The sequence below is a fragment of the Scatophagus argus genome, chromosome 7, assembly GCF_020382885.2.
Source record: "Scatophagus argus isolate fScaArg1 chromosome 7, fScaArg1.pri, whole genome shotgun sequence".
Lineage (NCBI taxonomy): Eukaryota > Metazoa > Chordata > Actinopteri > Scatophagidae > Scatophagus > Scatophagus argus.
Genome location: NC_058499.1, coordinates 9,641,379 through 9,661,882, shown reverse-complemented (window position 1 = coordinate 9,661,882; position 20,504 = coordinate 9,641,379). Strand labels below are relative to the sequence as shown.

The following is a 20,504-nucleotide window of genomic DNA, read 5'->3' as shown; positions in this document are numbered from 1 at the left end:
CTGTGGATGTTCCAGACAGGTGTTTTTGAGCAGTCCACAACTGTCCCAGCCCTCTGTTACCGTGTCCTAACCCCTGGTTTGAAACATGTTGCTGGTGTCAAATGCAGAATGAGCTCATATTTACAAAAAATCTATCAAATTGATGAGGTAAAACATTAAATATATTGTCTTCGCAATTATTTATATTAAATTACCACAGTTTTATTTTGGAATCCGAGTTGTACTATTACTTTTTATTACTTTTGCTAATTTATGCGCTGCTCTCATGCCCTTTTTAGTTATGAGTTAATTGAATCTCACAGCTACAGTAGGTTAAGAAATTTCACCCAAAATCCAGAGAATAAATCCAAAATTACACGGTGGTCCAGCATTGCTTTGATCGTTTTCTGATCATGTTGCCTTGTGCTATGATTTGTACTGAGAGTAACAATATTAGATATACTATATGAAATACAGAGCATATGGACTTCTTTGTTGTGGTGCGCACCGTGTTAACCTTTGAACGCATATTGAATTATGCAGCAGATATTGGCATCTAAAGTGTTTGAGTTCTGTGGAAGGTAACACGTAAATGATTAATGCTTCCCTCAGCACCTGGTGTTTGGGATCAAGTCCTTCATAGCGTACCTCATTCCGGACATACCGAAGGATCTCTGTGATCGTATGAGGAGGGAAAAGTACCTCATGCAGGAGATGATGTACGAAGCAGAACTGGAGCACCTGCAGAAGGAGAGGAAGAAGAACGGACGGCGTTATCACCACGAGTGGCCTTAGCTTCACCCCCCAATGTCTGCGCTACACGCCGCACAGCCCTCCACTCACAGGCACAGCCTCCCCTGCCTGCTTGTTTCTGTACTTTAGCTTTGAGAGTCCAGCTTCACTCGGCTGATTCTGTACACCAAAGACACACTCTCCGGCAACCAGATCCTACCCCTAACCTGTCTGTCTCCAGGCTCCTGATCCTGGCCACTCCCGTCGCCATCTGTTTCACGGCCAGTGTTGGCGCTGCTCTTGGTTTCTGACTCCGACCGCTTCCAACCCCGCCCCACCTCGATCCCTCACCTGGCTTCATCCAGCAGGGAGCCCTTGTCTGTGCCGTGTTATGGCTTCACTGGAAAAACCTGTGCAATTGTAATGTCTACTATGCAGATCAAGGGCTGCAGATCACCACTGTTCACTTTAGCACCCATCCTGCACTCTGTGTGTATGTGTGTGTGTGTGGCAGCTAGCTCCTCCCCTCTTTGACTCTGCAGTTTGGTGCAGCATGGCCGTGTTTTTCTCCTGTGAGCATCAGTGAGGCCACTGTTCTGCTGGTTATGTGACAGATTGTGGCGCTTGGCGTTTCTTGTTGCAAAAGTGATTCTGGTGATGTGGCTACCAAAATATAATGGACACTGTTCTTGCAAAGCGACTGTATATTGCCCTCGAAGCATGCTGATTAATACTCGCGGCCATTTCGTAAACTGCAAAGAAAAGAAAAATAACATGAATAAAAACAACGGCACTCATCATGGAAGATATTAACATCTACTCACTGCATTTGACAAAGAATTCTCTATGAAATCGTATAAAGTGCATGATAATATTGTTTTGTACCTTCTTTTGATAGACAAAGTCCCCGTCTCGATGCCTGGTTCTCATGTGTCTGTACTCGGTGTGAGCCGTGTGCTAATATCCGTCTGTGCTACCGCTGAGCTTGACTGTCTTGAGTCGAGGAAATGTGAACTTGATTGTGCCTACAGTTGTGCTCACCACAATTGTGTCACCAACATCACGTGTGCCTGTTTGTGCTGCACGTGCTTTTTCAAGTGCAAGAAATATTCTCTCTCCTCGTTGTGTTGTCAGATCTTCTGTAAACTCCCTGAACTCTCCTGTAAGGATTTGTTTTGGATGTGAGTCACACCGCAGTACCTACTCGGGTCTCAACTAATGGCTGTGGAGCACGCAAACGGTATATGTTGTAATGTGACTCCAGTCATGAACAATGTATGCACTCGCATACGGGAGCCGCAAATCTGCTCTTCTGTCCTACACCCGCAGCCTGTTTTAAATTTGTAGTTGGAAGCTCTGAAGCATGGTCGAACGTTGGATCACTTCGACATACCTGTGGCTTGGACGTTCAGTTTGCAAAGAACATCCATCCGCTGTTCCTCTCCTACAAGGCACATCAACATGCTTCAGTTTTAGTCCTTTGCTAAACACATGCGCTTTCTGCCATTTTCTGACCTTTACAGATGTGAAACTGTGAAATGAGGTCTTGTTAAATGCGGAGTCATGACATTGCCTTGTGTTGTGGTCACTTCTGATTTCACGGATTTGAGAACTCAGGAAGACAGGCAGCATGAGCAACACCATCCATCTATGCGGCTGAGTCAGAATCACAATCATTTCCTGCTTCGTCCGTGTTGAGATGGAGAGTTGTGGAGTACATACTGTAATACTGAGGGGGGGGTTGATTTTGTGGGTGATGAGAACTTAAACTAAAGCCCATGAGCTCCAGTACAGGTCATGTTGATCGTATGATGGTGAATAAGATTTAGCCACATTATGCACAGTAAACATGAAAGTTCCACCAAGCTACTAGATAAAGAATATCGCTACCCTGAATGCATTGCACAACGCTGAAAAACTTATCATTTTAAAAGAAGTGTACATTAGTTCAATTTGTATATTAATTCATTTTGCTGTTCTGAGTTCTGGTGTAATGTTTAATGTGATGTTTTTATACTTTTTATTTTGTGCTCTCAGTATGAGTTTACCTGTTTTCACCCTCAGATAGATAAAGTAACGTCCACATTTCTCAGGTGTCCTCTGAATGTTTGCAGATGATCAACTTTTTATCATATTTTCTAAGATGCAATCAAAGTTATCCTGCTTTTTTAGGTATATATTTTTGCACTGCAGTGCATTTGCATGACTACAAGGCTCACTCACAGTTAAAGGCATGTTAGATTTTTTCCTTTTTTTTTGCATAATCACAGTAAGTACACCAGAGCCGATGTAGATCAATACAATCACAGCTCATTATGGAGACACAGAAACAGATTGTTAGTTAAGAAGGTCATAATGTCCGATCATATGGTCGTAATCATTGCATTCACAAGAGAGAGATATTAGGAAACTAGTCCAGGTTTTCAGAATACCTTCCCTGCTATGTGAACATTGAAAATCTATGCATGTTGTTATCCTCGAGTGCTATATTTATTTCAAACAGATGCAGATGTAAATGTACTGATACATTTGTACTGTAGAGTATGCATGACCTAACTCCTGCTTTGAGCAGAGCTAACTTCTGTAAAGTTGTTAACAGCTTCTTAAACATATCACCTCCCTTGTTTGGTGTTGATCATTTTTTGTGGTCCAGACAAGACTTATGCTTCTTTGATGTGGTGGACTTTTATATTATGAGAGTATTTTCTAAAGAATAGCTTGGACTCCAGACCGATTCATAGAGTAGAAACTGGCCTGGTTAGTCTGATAGTCACTAAAGGCTTTCTCTGTCTAAACTTTAGATTTAGAATTATGTTTACCACCTAACAGCTGAAGTGTTTAACCTCTAATGGCATTGGAGGAATTATATGAATGAAAAAGCTACATGACTTGTCCAGCTACTAATCATCTCTTGGTGGATCTTTTTCCTCCTCTCTGCTCCTCCCTTTGAGCATCAGTTCACCTTCTCACTAATACAAATGCTGCACAGTGGTGGAAGGGTGTTTCTCACACCTTCCACTGTTGGCAATAGCACAAAATGTTAAAATATTATGTAATAAGTAATAATGGCATGACCTTGCACATCTCTGAAAACATAGCAGTCTAGAGAGGGATTAAGCTTTCTGTTCTATGCTATGCCTCCTAATAGGATTGTGCTTGAGCAAGTGACGTACTTGACGTGGAAGCACAGTTGACGTTAGACCATAGATTTACCTGTACAGTAGGACAGTATCAGTTGTGACATGAAGTGTATCAACATTGTTTACTTTGTTCCTGTTTACATGTAAAAACATTCTGAAATGTATAAAAATGATGTAACATAAAATAATTTGGATATCACTCTTTTTTCTGTAATAAATCATGGATTGTATCTTTTAAATCAAATCTGCTCTCCTTGTCTTTTGTTAGTTAGAAGCTAAAACAGCAGAGAACAACAGCCTTTAGCTGATATCATCCTCGTGGCTATCCAAGTTTAAAGAAATCTGCTTATGGAACAAACCAGAGCACAGCAGAGTGCAGATTGTTTTCTTCTTTTACCCCTGCTATTATCACAAACCACAAATCTTCTTGCCAAAGAGAGTTCGTGTAGCATATTGTTGAAAAGGATTGTGTTTCTTTTTCAAACCCCGCTATTTGAGTGTTGCAGGATTTTCCCACTACGTTATGACGTTATGACTGCCGCTGCCGTCCAGCCTTTCCTTCTAACTGCTTTTCCATTCGTGCCATGTCAATGAATGCTTGACGTCAGTTTTTTTTTACAGAGAAATCTAAACACTTCAGACAGAACATAGAAAGGTTTGGTTTACTTTGAGCTCTGATGACAGAGGTTTAATACTTTTATTATTCCCTGCGGTCTGTCTTACTGTTGGATCCCCACACAAAGACGTTTCCTTTCACCAGTTTGACCAACACGCTGGCATAAAAAGCTGTGGTTTCAGAAATGAATTTCTGCATTTCTATCTTGTGGTGCTGCCACACCATATAAGGAGTGGTAGATGTTGTGTCTGACTGGAAAACTTACAAAAAAATGCTGAAGAGGTATATCTGCAGACAAAGTCCAAAAAGATGGGATTTGGCAATAAAACTAAAAAGAGGCAAAAGCAACAAAAAGTCAAAATTGGCTAAAACAATGGCTAAAAGCTGCAACGTCGCAACAAGGAGTCATCTGAAGTGGTGGAAAAAGTCCTCAAGCTCTTAATCTTAAGTAAAAGTAGCAATACAACAATGTACAAATACTTCATTACAAGTAAAAATCCTGCCTTCGAAATCTTACCAAAGTTGAAATACAGAATTATTAACCGCAAATTGCACTCAAAGTCTCCAAAGTAAAAGTATTTCTTCTGGCTGATAAAATATATTGTTTCTCTTTTTGTGAAATGTTTAATCATTTCATATCTTTATGAAAAATTTAGAGGGGAAATCATGATTATTTGCATTGCATTACAATTAAATGTACCTTTATAGCTTTATTATACTAACTGAATTTAGGCACTAGTACTTTTCTCCGCATTACTCTCTTATTACTCCGGTGAATGGCTTTTTACCTTCTCAGCTGCACCTAACTGGAGCCTACTTGTGTTCTCTGTTTTTGTATGACTGATAAATTAACAGATAATCATTGGACTGAAATTTAAAAGGCCCAGAGGAGCTTCCATGTGAACAAAAATGACTTTCTGTTAACATTTAGTGTCACTCACTAAAACGCATCATGTGTATCCGTGAGATCTCGCAAATGTGTTGCATCAAAGCAGAGCAGAACCTGCATTGTTTACATCTTTGGTTACGTGCCAGCAGTCCTCTTCATTACTGGTTTTGCTGGCTTTTTGTTGCATTTCCTTCCTCGAGATCAGTGAAATAATGTGAAACCATGAGCAAGAGTGTGTCTTGTCAAAACTTCTACAGGGTAACTTTAATAATTTAACACATTAGACCTGTCAATGCTAAGAAACAGGCTGTAGTGAAAACAGAAAGATGTTTTGGTTCAACACACATTTTATTCTCCATTTGAGCTGCACATCATTGGAACCAAAATGAAAGCTGTGGGTCTATAACAGAGCATTATTCACATGCTGGGCAGAGCAGTTTTCCAGAGTGGACATAACTCCAACCGCAGTCTCGTATATCAGTTATATTAACCACCCTCTCTCTTGTACGGACTGCAGACGTTAGTTTTCTGTCTCTACAAGCACTTCCAAGTGACTGATTCACGCTGCACGAATTTACAGTGCAGGTTAGAAAGGTAATCAGCGGGCCCACCGAGACTGTGACCATAAATCCACCAGCACTGAGGTGTAAAAACAGGACCGGGAGCCAAGGATAACCAGCAGGGGACAAAGGAGTCACAACACCGACATCCACAAATCATCAGATAACTCAGTCGGCTGGGTGCAGCCAATCGTTTCCAAGTTTCCAAAGGAACTTGCTGCTCCATAGCCAGCATTGAACGAGATCTGCTATCTGGATGCAAAAAATCCATTCACGCAAACATACATGAGAAAATGTTTAATGAAAATACTTTTCACTGTTTTCATTTTAGTAGTAAATGTTTCATGGTGACACCTTTGTCCACCACTTTGAGTCAAACTAAAATAACTGCCATGGCTATTGGTCTGTTTAGTTGGTTCCTGTTTTATTTTGCAGTTTTCTCGTCTCACGTCTTGTTTCCCCTTTACATTTCCTGTCTGTGTCTGTTTTCCCTCCACTTTTGCTAGCCAGCCCCACCCTGATTGTTTTCACTTCTGTCAAGTCTCCTTTGTGTATGTAAGCTCTGCTGTGTCTTCCTGCTGTGTTTGTTGAGTTGTCTCTGTTCCCTGTCGTATCTTTCTTCCACCATCATTTTCTTCATTTTGCTTCCGTTAAATCTCCTGTGTTGGTAATTTTCTTTGCTTGCCTTTTGGACTGCTGTTGTTGATTTTTCAGTTTAGATTAGTCTCTGTTTGGACTGTTTTATGCCTGCCGTTCTGGCTGCTTTGAGTCTTTCTGCTTTTGTGTCCTTTTGGTTTATTAAATTGCTTTTGTTCATTTTACACCTTGTGTCCATGTCTACAGCTGAAGTCCTCCAAACTTACTGACATCTTAATGAGTATTAGCTTCATGTTCCCCAGAGGCTGAACCCCACTGACTTTACTGATTCCCCCTTTTTCTCTAAACCACAATGAGTTTGACAACTGATGTCCTGAATGAAATGTCTTGACAGCTAGAGGATGAACTACATTTTCATATTTGCTCATTTTATTTTTCATCTAGCACCAATCTCAGATCAGAATCGGTCCAGTACTTTGCTTAAATACCTACAAACGTACTAACTATCAGCATCAGCTCCACTTTATGCTTAGTGTTGATTAGAAAATGCATACTAACATACTAAACGGAGATGAGTGAACATGAACATCATACCTGCTGATGATGTTAGCATGTCACTGTGTCTATAAATCCTTGCTTGACACTTGTGTGGCTTTAGACTCTTGTCAAGTTTTGTTAAGCTATTGCACTTTCAGAGAAGCGTCCCTGTTCACAGATGGTCAGCATATTTCTTATCAACATGCCTTGTTTAAAATCATAAACTGTTGATGCAGAAAATGTAGGCAATTTTGAGATTGTTGTCTGAGAATTACTGAGAATTTCAAGTACCAAACAGATTCTTTTTTTATATAATGTATTTTGCACAGCAGCTGGTGAAGATAACAGTACAGCAGGCCTGCTGGTAAAATGCCTGGCTGGGTGACAGCGGGGTGAGATTCAGATGCGAGTAACCGCAGCGACAGATGAGTTGACCCGAGTAAAGCCTCCTGCACAGAGAAGCAGCAGTCTCAAATTACTTTTCAGCATTGGATGGATGAAGGAACTGACACCTCTGCAGAGGGTCAAGGCAACACAACCTGCCATCAAACCTCCTGCAGCACTAAGGAATAACTGAGCTGAGCTAGTCTGATTTGCTGTAAATACAACTACACTCGATCTACTCCTAAAACTTTTAATTACATAATTGATAGCGTAACAAGTTGTATTTGTATGTTAGATTTGATGTTATAGGAAAAACAAAAATAAGCAATTGTGCCGCATTTGATTAAGTTATTCATACCCATGCTTTTGTAAAGTGTAATGATTCTAAATTTTGGCCCTTTGTTGTGTAATTTGTCCTCCTATGCAGGATGCAGTCAGTGTCACTAAAGTGCAGGTGGCTCCAGAGAAAGCAGCTACAGGTTCATCCACCATATTGTCCTCCTCACATCTAAAAATGTGATATATATTGCAACTGCTTGGTGTCCTGCTGGTTTATGTCTGTGATGTGCAGTGCAGAATCATCTGTAAATAACATTAAGCAGGTTTTGTGTTTGCACAAATGTCTGTTAGTCCTAAAGAGCACTGAAGCTAACAGCCACAGCACTTATTGTTCAAATTTAAATATACAAATTTTATAGCCATTGAAACTGCAACCTTCAGTCCTGAAAACCTGGAAACTTCTCTTGGAAATTAGATAAGCTTATTACAGCATGAGCCTGTGAAACGGAGAGCTTGAAATCACTAGTGGAAGAGCAACAACCGCTTGATGTCATGACAACAGATTTGTCTGGGGTTTGTGCAGGAAGATTACAGTCTGATGAGCAGACTGAGGAGGCTGAAGGACTTCATCCTTAGAAGTGATCCTCTTCACCTGTTAACATGTAATATTACGTAATTCTGACTTGATTTAAGGATGATTCACAAAGACAGTTGTGCATGTGTTTATTGTTGGAGGAAGAGCAGAATCAGGGTTTGAACATTGTAGCATCTCTCATCATCTCATTTTGGGCTGATTAAGAACATAAAACGTGCTTCCACATGTCGTCTCTCAGAATTGAAACCTATGTTTATTTGTAATCAGCATTGTTCCAATTAACAACACTATCAGGGTTGTGATCACAGCACCTACTCTCATTCGTACTGTTGAACGCACGTTTCTAACCTTCAGTGGGTTCGTTTCCAGCGGATCCGTTTTTAATGCACCCACGTTCCAGAAGGCTCGTGACCTGCTTTTGGATGACGGTTGCGTGTGTGGGCTTATTTAAGTGTCCCCAGTCAAATGTGTTTCATATGTGTAGGAAGAGAGAAACAAAAACTGGCAGTGGTTATAATACTACAGCAGGTGAAGATAGCACAGAGTGATGCGTCTCGAGGCTGTGTTGTATTATGGTCTATTGAAGTTTCTGACCGTGGAGAGATAACTTGCTCTGCTTCGCTGGGTTTTCCCCTGTGTGAGTCTTAACGTAAGACTTTTCTGTTAGATGAAAACTCTGATGCATTGGTGCTTTAGATTTTTAGGTAATCATTATCAATATGCAGCTGCTCTGGATATGTTTGTATGTGAAGCGATCGGTCCAGATTTGGCAAGAATAAAACAACATACTGCTAAAGCACTAATTTGGCCACAAGCATGAGGATCATTGCCAAAATTTTCATTCTTGGTGAAAAATAACTCTTTTATCCTGATTATTCTACTATTTCTATGCAATATAATTTATAATTTTATTTTATTTTATCTAAATTCCTCTAAAAAATTCAAAGCAAGAAAACTGAAAACTGAAATGAATTAGCAAATCGAATTATTTTTTTTGACACTGTAATGAGCATGAATTCATTACGATTCACAGTGAGACTGAGAGTCAGCTGCACGTCTCTGCAGCCTCCCACACAGCCTGCAGGCTGCTCTGAGAGGAACTCCATCACCACCATCTGAAAGGCATCTGTCCAATCTGCTGCCTTATACGCACACACACACATTATACAGAACAGGATCAACATCCTCCCGACTCTGCTAAAATATGTTTGTTGTTACATCTGTTTTCAGGCAGCTTTGCCCTGCAGTACCCCGCTCTGCTTTGGCGGGCCGGTCAGTTTGCTCAGTCAGTGTTTACGTTGAGTGACGCTGTATTTATTCAGGTGTTTTACTTTAGAAGAAACAGAGAAAACCCGAAGCCTCAAGCTGGCTTAGCTGGTATCCTTCATCTAAGTGTGTACAGCAGTACAACAGTTGTTTTTCAAACAAACAACTCTTTTTTTTTTTTTCCTAAACAGCTTTGCTCTGGTGACCCAAAATTAAAGTTGTTGAGAAAAGCAAAGCATGTGCGTTCACGGTTTCCTCAAAGTTTCCCACATTTGTTCTTAACTGTACAACATTTCCACAACTTTTTACCGAAATGTTATGACTGCACTGTTGCGGTGCAACACAACTTGTACAGATCTATCATGTGCTACTGTTGGGCTGAGACTTTAAAAATAAATGCAAGAGAAGTTGCAAACTGTGTCTGTGTCAGAAATAGTCCCAAAGACCTCATTTTGCAGAGAGATCAGCTTCAGTTCAGGTCTGGAAGAATTTACATAAAAGGATGAAGTCTTTAAAGCTTCAACAATAACAATAGATAAAACATTGGGTGTAATGTGAATGATTTTTTTTTTCCCACGTGATATTCTCAGATATCACTGGACCCTGCAGCTCCCCACAGATCTGAGATTTTTAACTCTTTTTTTTAAATCTCTCAGCTCATTGTTTTGGTTTTCTGGCTCATTACTGTTTTGTTTCAATCTTGCTGCTCTTATCAGCATCATTTCCAGCTGCAAAAGGCCACTTCTTACAGTGAAAAAGCTCTGAAAACCTATTGCACACTGCCTGCTCAAAGTTCATATTTAACTAGTGAGCAGAGAGGGAGCATTTAGCAGCTAAAGAGCCAGATGTTGGTGGAGTTGTTAGAGACCAAAACCGTGGCTAACAGGCTAAAAGTTCCCCTCAGTGGCATAAAAAATGTAAAAAGTCAGTCAGTTAACAAGTTATTACTGCTTTAAATGCAGCTCAGAGTATACAAGGACAAGACGCAGGAAAACCGTGACATGTGAATGGTGGACAAAGGAGGTGAACCTGCAGTGAAGGCACCACGACACATTGATCTGCATCTGATTAATCGCCCTGTTCGTCAATAAGCGCTGTACTCTCCTCTCAGTTCACAGTCTGACATAAAGGGGCTGCCCTCCATTTAGCTTTACTGCTGACTGTCTAGCTGACACCGACGTGTATTCTGCCCACCGGCAAAGTGAATCTTGCGTTTCTCCCCTGCTGTTGGTGAAATCTGCTTGTGGCTTTTAGTTTAGTTTAGATTAAATCAGTTCTTTGATATTCCCACACCTTATGTGTTTCATTATACTGTCTCTTCTATGTTGTGTGGCAACAAAAACACAACCAAACACTCCACATATGGAACATGAACAGATGCATCTTACTGAGGACGAAAAGAGATATTTCCAGCTCTGTATTTACAGCTTGCCATATGTTTCCAGTTTTTCTGCCATGATGAGAGCCGTATTGGAGACCACCCTGTGATGATGTAATTATCCAAGTCAGGATGTGCAGCAGAGGGGATCGTAGCCCAGAGGACCCTCCCTCTGTGCAGTAACGTAATCACCTGACTGAAGTCATCAGTGAGCTCTAACTGCACTCTCACAGTCAGGAAATCCAATGGAAGTGCAGCATTGAAGAGCTCCTCTAATACACACTAATTTATGGTTAAAAGTTATGCATACGTATTGGAAAACCTATTCAGCCTGTTTCTGCTTGTGTGTGTGTGTGTGTGAGAGAGAGAGAGACGAAGAAACAGCAAACCATTTGTTCTATTTTCTTGCAAGTTTTGTTAGAAGTTAAAATAACTGGTCTGATTTCCTTTCCTTTTGATAATGTGAATTTGGCACTGTGATTTTTTTAATACGGGATTTTCAGTTCACTTATTTATACAGTTAGTTGTAATATCACAGTCAGGGCCATACAACTGAATGAGTTATGCAGGCTAAAAAGAAAATAATAATACTAAAATAATAATAATAAAAACTATTGGCAGCAGTTTAAACAAGAACCACAGGGTAACTCTTAAATACTGTTGTGGTAAAATGCACAAAAAGCATTTGCAAAAAAAAAAGTTCTCTTTTTAAATGTAAATGAATGAAAAAGTTGGCAAACTTATCTAAATCCTGCTTCAAAGTCATCTGACTGATTATAGACCCACGTATCGTGTGACTTTTGCTGGAGAGCAGCTTCCTGACCGCGCTGACACTGCGGGGTTGAAGCGGGGGCCACCAGGGGCCCTCCTGATTTGAAACAAGTGGCCTGCGCCTTTTAGGTGACGGGGGACTGTGTAACATGAGCAGGGATGAAAACTGTGCGCTGGATCCGGCTGCCAGTGCAGATGCTGTTCGCCAAAGAGAGAGAGAGGAGGTGCATGATGGACCCCGTCACAGCGCTGCTCATCCTGGTCACAACTTTGCCGTTTTGCTCAGCTGTCTACGACGGGCCGCTCCAACCGGAGATATCCAACGGCACCTTCCATCACTTCTTTGTTCCGGACGGGGATTACGAGGAGACTGAAGACCCGGAGGAGTGCCAGATGCTGTTTAAGTTCTCCGATGTGTATCCATGCGGGGCCTCTGAAGAGAGGGACTCCGTGGTGCGGGACGACTTCATCATAACCAAGCTGCAGGCGGAGGACGCAGCGCGGCTACTGGAGGGCATCGGCCGGACTGTGGCGCACGACCTGGACGGAGAGGACACCTACGGCAAGTTCCTCCAGCGAGAGGTCTCCCAGATCGGCGAGGCGTTCTCAAGCGTGGACAAGTCTCTGCAGGAGCTGGAAGTGAAGTTTAAACAGAGTCAAGAGACTGAGCTGAGAGAGGAGCAACAGCTGAACGGCTACGTAATGAAGCAAGTGAGTGACATCAGGGACGCTCTGAGGTCCACTACGGACATCTCTGTGGGACTTAAAGATAAACACGAGCTTCTGTCTCTTATCATCCGCAGCCACGGCACCAGACTGAGCCGCCTGAAGACAGAGTATCTTAATGTTGGCTCATAGTGGGCTTACTGCAGCTTGCTGTCTCTGGGGGACTACATTTCAGACTGCAGAATTGATAGAATTGGGAGGGCTTGTCGAATTGGGGGCATAAGCTGAAATGAATGCAAGTCTATGTAATGTGTCCAAAAGTGACATGAATCACAGTGAGTGTGTGTGTGTGTGTGTGTGAGAGAGAGAGAGAGAGGACCCTCCAGTTCAACAAACAACTGGAAAGTTGATTGCGGCTTATGAATATTCTTCCTGAGTATCTCGAATATCCTTCACCTTGGGTTATCCCCATTCCTTCAACATGTGTCATTAAATGGAGCTGGAACAAAAACATCTCCAAGTTCCTCTGAGTCAGGAGGGACAACAGGAAATGTGGACATGAATTATGTCTTCATGGAGCTTTGGGTGCCACCGCTGAGGAGAAGTTTTAATCAGGAGGGAGTGTGAAAACAAAAGCCCCCTGAGTGGATTTATCAGCCTTTTAATCAATAATATATCAGCAATTTGGTCTGTGGGTTATTACTGATCAAATAATTCATCACATACGTTTTTAATTTGCCTTTTATTTTTAAAGTAAGACAACATATGTTTCACCAACATCGGTGCTCTGCTGCTCATGTGTCCTGAAGCGTTTGTTACGTTGCCATGCAGTGTTGTACTGTAAAAACCATCTCCGCCCTTTGAAGACTGAAAACCTTTGAAATCTGAACTTTTGATTTTCCTCCTCTGTCATGTCTTCTACGTCACAGTGTTTGTTGTTGGCACAAGTGCCAGACTTGACTGGTCTGTCAAGTGGCCCTGGTTAATTGGCGTCTGAAGTCTGTCACTGCCTCCCACTTCCATCTGGAAACAATCTACTCAAGTATGAAATATGTTTGTCCGGAGACAGTCGCTCTCAGCTTTATCTACTCTTTGGTCTGTCGTGATCTCTAATATTTGTGGTGATATGAAATATTGTGTGTTGACATTTTGAGTTGATTGTATGATGCAGTTTTAGTAAAAAAAAAAAAAAAAAAAAAGAATAGACTTATAAATGACTTACAGCTTGTTTAAATCTCTAAGCAAAACTACTCCGCTGTGTCGACATGCGACATCTTTCAGAGAGAAATGTTTATGGGAGGAAAGTTGTTTTGAATTCCTAAAAGACATTAACTCACAAACTAATCTACCATCACGCTGTTTTAATTTGCAGTGCTATGAATTTAATATTTTGAATGCCTTTGGTAGTAATCTGTTTATTTTCTAGTTTTAACTGCCGTTTTAAATGCTCTTGTTTTAGCCAAAGTCTGCTACAACCACAAAGTAACTGCCAGAAGTGTGCCCTCTTTTTTTTTTTTTTTTTACGCAGAGATAATGTCTCTGCATATGTGAGGGAGCCAGATGGGCTGCCATGGGCGCAACTGGGTGTGATTTCCTCTGTCTGGTTTTCCTCACAGTCCAGCTTCCCCTGAGGGACCCCTTTTTTAAAAACAGTTCTCTGTAGCTCAGCGCTGTGCGGGCCAACTCCGTCAAAAAAACCAAGAGCTGCAGGATATCCATATACAGAGAAACCCTATATGTCTGCGTGGCGGTTAATTTTCAGGGGCACTGCACAGGGCTCACAGGATCTGATTAAAAGATCTGGTTAAAAATTTCCACTGGATATGTAAGAGCAGAGCTGGTCATGAAACCTCTCGTAAGCAACCCACTCGTCTTACTTCATTAGTCTCTTTTGGCTCAAATCATTCATCCCACCTATAGAAGAATAGTTGGGTATTTTTTTTCTGTAGATTTGTTTCAAGTCCCTGGAAGAAGGAAGACCTGCGTGTTAAGTATTCTTCTCACTGACATATTTTTAAGGACAAACAAAGAAAGGTCAGGAATGCGGGCCAGAGTTGACCCGAGAACACGCTGATCCCTCCCTGTGCGAAGCACAAAGCCCCAAAAGCCTCGTGCCTCTGTGGTGTTGGAAAGATGAGAGCTATTTGAACTCAACTGCTGCCTGCTATTATTATCACTGCAGTGAATACTCCTGTCTGTTACAACTGCTACCACTACTAACAGTATTACCATCCCTCAGCTACATCTGCCAATAAATGTTTTCCTTTGGGAATCCTTAATGCAACAAGCTTAAATAACAGAGTTTGACAGAATAATTTTAAGTCTGCTTAGTGGCTTTTTCAGGAGGTTTTGAACAGCATCTCATGGTCCTCATCAGCAGGTCAACACATGACAACCGAGCTGTAAAACTGGTAAGCAGACCTTGAGTTTGTTTTGTCAAACTGCGCTTTTGTTGTAAACAATGAACTTTCATGCTCCATTGTAGAATGAATTTACATCTTTGACGAATATAACAATGTCCTCACCACGGTCTAATGTTCACTCCGACACAGCAGCAGAGACGCTCAGATCTTTTCCTAAACTAAAAGGAGCAATACCACAGTGTAGAAATACTCTGATGCAAGTAAAAGCCCTGGCTTCAAAATTCAACACATCAAAAAAGCACTCAGAGGACGAGAAGTAAAAGTACTCATGCAGCTTGGCCCATTTTGGAGTCATATACATTATATAACTGCACTATAAATGCATGTGTAAGCACTTCAGTGTTGCAGCTTGTGAGGGTGGAGCTTAACTGGAACTACTTTACATACTGCTGAGTAGCTTAGTTGTGACAGTACAGACTAATTCAAATTCTGAATGAAGTATCTGTAAAGTAACTAGTGAAACTGCAGGATAAATGTAGTGGAATTAAAAGTACAATATTTGCCTTGTAGAGGTACAACCTGACAGAAAAATGAGTTACTAAAGTACATCAAGGCTGCACAATAGCTGAGTACGTATACGTAGCGTAGTTATTTTCCACCACTGCTCAGACAGCCTACTTTCACAGATACTCTGCGCTCACGTTCACATTTGAAGCACTTATCTACAGTTCAGGAGTAAACTTATATTGTCCCTTCATCTACCACTTTAATCTGACACCCAGTTGGACGTCACTTTCCACCGAGAGATTTCACGTGCAAAACTATCGACTGTGTGACTTTGAACCAGCCAGGAGTAGGAGGAAGGATTAGACTGCTGACAATATCGGGTTACTTTTCAATGCAGGACATGTAGTCTTTTCTCATCATTACACATGAGCCAAGCTGCAGGTGTTTTGTGTCACATAAAGCACAGAGTTCAGGGCGATACAGCAACAATGTTAAATCACTGCAAGAGGAAGACTTCTTATACAATACGTTGTACTGCAGATACTTTTGTTTCAATATGGAATTAAATAAATCTAATTCTAATGGGTTGTTCTTGGGCGTTACGGATACTTTAACTTCACCAAAGAACCAGGTCTACTTCTTCCCCTGCTGCAGTTTGTGTGAAGTCATTCATGGGCAGTAAGCAGCTGCAGATTCCTGCTGCACTAAATGTAAAATGATGATTGATTTTAAAACTGTGCAGATCATCCATTATAGATTTTCTATCTGCGTTTATAATAGGCCTGACGCTTATTATGCAATGAACTCATAATTATTTACAAAAACACAGTCTCCAGTGGTCAATCCGGTCTTAACCAACAGCAGGGCTTTTATTTCATGGTTGCAGCTGCACATAATAACAAATAAATTTTGTTGAGCAACACAAAAGCAAAGGAGCAAAGAAACCTCAGGAAATGAGCGAAGCCATCGCTTCAACTGGATGTCAGACAAATTAAATTTCTCATTATAGCTGTGGGGAAATGATTGATTGTTGTAAATGGAGTAAAAACAGTGGGTAATTAGAATACAAGTGTGTATTTTCGATGTTTTTCAGAATAAAGTGTGCGAACAGAGGGCTTTTGGTGCATTTATCTGGATTTCATGTGAATTTTAATGACATTTTTGCTCATTAAAGGAGGTTTTATTTCACTGCAATTCACAGCAAATGGTCACTTCACTTTTTCTGTTCATTTTTATTTGGACTGTTTTATTTTTGTCACTCAGCTTTGGTCACTGACTCAAGCTCTGGTCGCTGCATTCAGAAGTGGTTGAATAAAACAGACTCCTTGTAGCACTAACAAGAAATATAAACAGCTGCTGTTTAATGCTGTAAAAGTTTAGACTACATTAGCAGACCTCTCTGCTTGTTGACATACCAGTGAACTCATGTCATAAGAAGAGAAAAGGCGACCGCAAACAAGTTTATAGCATGTCGGTTCAGTGTGTTATACAGGCAAAAGAAAAAAATGTTAAAATTTTTGCATGGCTGTTTTATTTCTCAAAAATATTATGATTGGGATAAGACCTCATGAACAATAAAACATTTCCCTCAAACACAGTTTGGTCTTAATGCTCATATTTTCCTTTAAATAAACACAAATGCATCTGCATACATACAATTCAAAAAGTACATGTAGCCTACATATCTTGTTTTGAACGGGTACATAATGAAATGTGACAGTACACGTCCATAGTTTGATCTTCAGTACAGATTTTCAAAGTTGTGCTATTGATTGATCTTCTGCCAGTGTTTCTTTTTCTCTTTTTTTTCTGGTCAAACTAGCAGAATTTGCAGGAAGAATAATTTGTGTAACTATTCTCCTCTTGAAGAGCAGGCAATAACACTGAACAGTTTCATTCATAAAGAGGGAGAGGGACGGGGGGGATAAGCACCAGAGGAACTTGTCTTCAGTCAAGTGTCACCTCCCTTTCATTTTCATATGAGCGAGAGCCAGCGTCCTGTGCCGTCTCTGCGCCAAGCTGCGCGAAGGCTGTGCCCCCGCTATGAGTCCCCTGGATGAAAGTGTCTCTGGAGCAGGGCTCGTCACTGTTTCAGGATGAGACAGGTGTCCGTTAGATGTGCGACGGCCTGTCACACGCAGCCGTTCTCCTGCCTGGGCTTGTGCACCACAGGGGTTTGTGGAGGGTAGAGGGAAGGAGCGAGTGTACACAAGAAACCAGCCAGCAACGTGAGGCCCAGCCCACCCCACGCGCAAAACATGGACCATCCATAACCATGACTGATGTCCTCTGGTATCCCAAACATGTAGCGAGGGTAGCGAGATAGCTCAAAGTTGATCCCGGCCACACATGTGCAAAGGGAGATTATGCAGCACGTCCCTGTCAGAGAGAGAGAAAGCGGGGGGAAAAAATACATGTCAGGCATGACGGCAACCCATTTCCATCTCCTCTGGCGCATCATCCCACCGCCATCTCATTAGCAAAGACCTTACTGCCCCTCTGCGGTGAGTCAGGGCAGTGCTCTTCATGTAAAGTACATCTTACCTCCCATGAGGAAGAGAAGTCCGGCGACATACTGCATGAGATCATGCTCCTTACAACAGCCCAGCATGCCTATGATCCAGCCGAACAGGATGATGGATATGGCCATCCCTATGAAACTGGCAGTCATCCTCTGGAGGTCTGCAAAGCGCGCGAAAGGAGTGTCAGTGCTTTTATTCATTTATTTATTTATTTATTTATTTATTTTTTAGGGGGGGGGGCATCTATGACAAGTTTCTCAACGTCAATTCGTCAGATTGTGGGGGGAGGAAAAAGAGAACTCACGGAGCGCATGCCACTCATCCTGTCTTATTGTCATCGTCAGATTGATTGGCAGATTTCTGGGCAGCGCTGATGATGAGTAGTAGTATTTTATTGGTGTGCACCGCTGAACCAATCCTGTGGATGTAAACAACACAAAGAGGATGTCACATAAGCACTGAGATCAGATGAAGAGGATATCACACGGCTCTCTGCTGCCACCCCCACCTCCCCAAAAACACAAAAGCACCCCCCCCCCCTTCCTCCACCCACCCACTCACCCATCCACCCACACTATTGTAGAGTAGCTTATTGTACGCATCTCGAGGCTTCTCTCTTACTACAGCTTGCCCTTTTGTGCTGGAAAATAACACATCACGTCGATTGCATCGTAACTGTACTCCGCGTTATTACTGCGTAGGCCTTGAGGGTCTGTGCGCAGCATCAGCACCTTGGATAGCGCATTCATGCTCAAAGTATTTAGGCTACCCACAGCGGCTCACACACACAACAACAACACATATGCCCAAAACAAACACATAATAGCACAAAATGTGACCACCACCAACACCCACCCTCCAAAAAACCCAAAAAACAGACCTTTAAAGATCAAATCCTCTGTCTCCAAGTCAAATCCCTCTCGGTGGCACTTTCTCCACAGTCCCGTGATGGTGGAGTTGTACTGCCGACTGCAGAGGGACTCCATGGCCAGGGCAGGAGGCAAGAAGTGCCGCTTAGCCCGCAGCAGCATTTCGCCGCTGACCCTGGAGCCCCTCGTCTCCACATTTTCCTCCTTTGGCAACATGCGGAGAGGAAGGTTGTTGTTGGAGATGTAGATGTAGCCGGGGTCGTTTCTTTTGTTTGAATAATTCTTGCAGCGTTCCCGGTGTCTCCTCGCGTCTGTCTCGTACCAATTGTCAGTACTGATCGCTACTGCTATCAGTCCCAAAGCGCAAAATGCCAAAAAGAGACCCGCCACGGTTAAAGTCCTCATAGCAGCCATGTTCCATGCGTATCTCGCCTCGGTGCCGTGATAATTCCACGGGACAGCAGGACTCCGCTCCTGGCTGCCGCTGCTGCTGCTGCTGCTGCTGTCAGTATTCGAGGTGGGGAAGAAATTCAGCAATACGTGGAAGTCTGAAATGCTGATAAACCCCCAAAGCTCTCATTTCTTTGATTTGTCAACCTCAGCCGAAAAGAGCCAAATTCCGAGGCGCAGGGTAAATAAATTTGGGCCTCGATGAGCTATTTTGGTTGTCTCCTCTATGCCTCTGAACTCAGGCTAGCCTAGATACTGGCCAGTCCAACATTTCTTTCCAGTAGATGGAGACAGAGCAAATATTTGAAAGCACATCAAGCTCCCCCCCAGGCTTCCACTTCAGCATGAACCGCAGCAAACGATGGCCAAAGTTTTATAGTGAAAGAGGCGTCCTCCCTCACGTCTTCGAACGCATCACCCCCGCTGCTGTAGGCTTAAGTGACACTTGTGAAAGTCAGACCATATTAGGCCCCTCAGAGGGCCTCATTTGCTCTGTCTGCAGTACAGGAAACAGTTTCATCACATCCAACACATCGCCTCTGGTAACTTTCCATTCCCAAGGCGCCAAACATGAAAACAATACAGTGGAATACTGTTTGGATCATTGTATAATTTATAGAGGTGTCACAATAAATGTGGAGAAATGGAGGAAAAAGTCAAAAGGTGGTTGTTTAAGCACAAAGAAGATCGTATATGATTCAAGCACTGGTTTTAGCTCATGATGTCTAATGTCTGTCTTTGTATCTAAATACTTCTGAGATTTAGTTCACACATTTTTAGGTAAAAAAAACACAAACACAAACACAAATGAGTTATATGGACCCCGCGACTCTGGACATTTCAGTCATTTTGTCACTGGTTTCATTCTCTTGGTCAACACTTCCTCAATTGAAACCATAATGCCAAACAAAAAAAGAGGAACAAGCTCGATTCCAAACTTCACTTTTGGTTTTGGCTCTGTTCAGTAACTCTTCTAAACTTTCCTACATGAATAAATCTCACTGGAGATTTGCTGTGACTGCACAGAAAACAAGTCAGTCATGTTTTCCTGCACAGCAAATTTAGAAAAACCTGATTTTTAAATTTTTTTTTCTAATCTGGGTTTTATCACGTGTGAGGGACGAGTGCAGGATTAGCATTAACGTTGCTCTGAGGTTACATCACAGCAGCATTTGAATTGCCAGCGGGGGGCATTGAAACATGAAACAACACAACAGTGAACATGTCTGATAACCCAGGGTGACTTTTTGCACAATTAAGATGGTTTATAAAGGCCTCTAAATCAACCAAAATGGATCCTGATTTTTTAAAAAGTGGACGGTTTAGGGAAAAGAACTCTTGAACAACACGGTTCCTGTTGCTGTTTTCTACTTTTCCTCTGTTCCATAATAAAAAATATTTTGA

At 41.9% G+C, this 20,504-nt stretch overlaps 3 protein-coding genes across 11 annotated transcripts in view; 2 read left to right on the top strand and 1 right to left on the bottom strand.

The window, feature by feature from the left end:
• The window catches only part of ano3 (anoctamin 3), a 42,878-nt gene extending 34,388 nt beyond the window's left edge, over window positions 1–8,490 (top strand). For 7 of the 9 annotated variants that reach the window (XM_046393776.1, XM_046393775.1, XM_046393774.1 and 4 more), the window contains one exon: window positions 592–4,102. In XM_046393776.1, coding sequence (XP_046249732.1) covers window positions 592–774 — 183 coding nt within the window. In that variant the 3' untranslated portion in view covers window positions 775–4,102. Of the gene's footprint in view, window positions 1–591; window positions 4,103–7,382; window positions 7,574–7,861 lie in introns of those variants that run through there. The other 2 variants (XR_006843790.1, XM_046393778.1) reach the window with 2 other exon arrangements.
• A 3,251-nt stretch (window positions 8,491–11,741) lies between these two features.
• On the top strand, window positions 11,742–13,588 carry fibina (fin bud initiation factor a). Its single transcript, XM_046394977.1, has one exon. The coding sequence runs from the start codon at window positions 11,883–11,885 to the stop codon at window positions 12,579–12,581; it is 699 nt and encodes a 232-aa protein (XP_046250933.1). The 5' UTR covers window positions 11,742–11,882; the 3' UTR covers window positions 12,582–13,588.
• A 2,521-nt stretch (window positions 13,589–16,109) lies between these two features.
• On the bottom strand, window positions 16,110–19,632 carry tmem276a (transmembrane protein 276a). Its single transcript, XM_046394975.1, has 4 exons — window positions 18,662–19,632; window positions 18,086–18,199; window positions 17,804–17,941; window positions 16,110–17,638 (listed from the first exon to the last, which is right to left on the bottom strand). The coding sequence occupies exons 1-4, from the start codon at window positions 19,062–19,064 to the stop codon at window positions 17,391–17,393; spliced, it is 903 nt and encodes a 300-aa protein (XP_046250931.1). The 5' UTR covers window positions 19,065–19,632; the 3' UTR covers window positions 16,110–17,390.
• Between the last annotated feature and the right edge of the window lie 872 nt (window positions 19,633–20,504).

Coding starts and splice junctions, on each gene's coding strand:
- fibina (XM_046394977.1), top strand. CDS start 11,883: ATGAAAACTGTGCGCTGGATCCGGCTGCCAGTGCAGATGCTGTTCGCC.
- tmem276a (XM_046394975.1), bottom strand. CDS start 19,064: ATGGCTGCTATGAGGACTTTAACCGTGGCGGGTCTCTTTTTGGCATTT. Junction 18,200..18,661: donor AGAGGATTTGATCTTTAAAG/GTCTGTTTTTTG, acceptor TTACATCCACAG/GATTGGTTCAGCGGTGCACA. Junction 17,639..17,803: donor ACTTCTCTTCCTCATGGGAG/GTAAGATGTACT, acceptor TCTCTCTGACAG/GGACGTGCTGCATAATCTCC.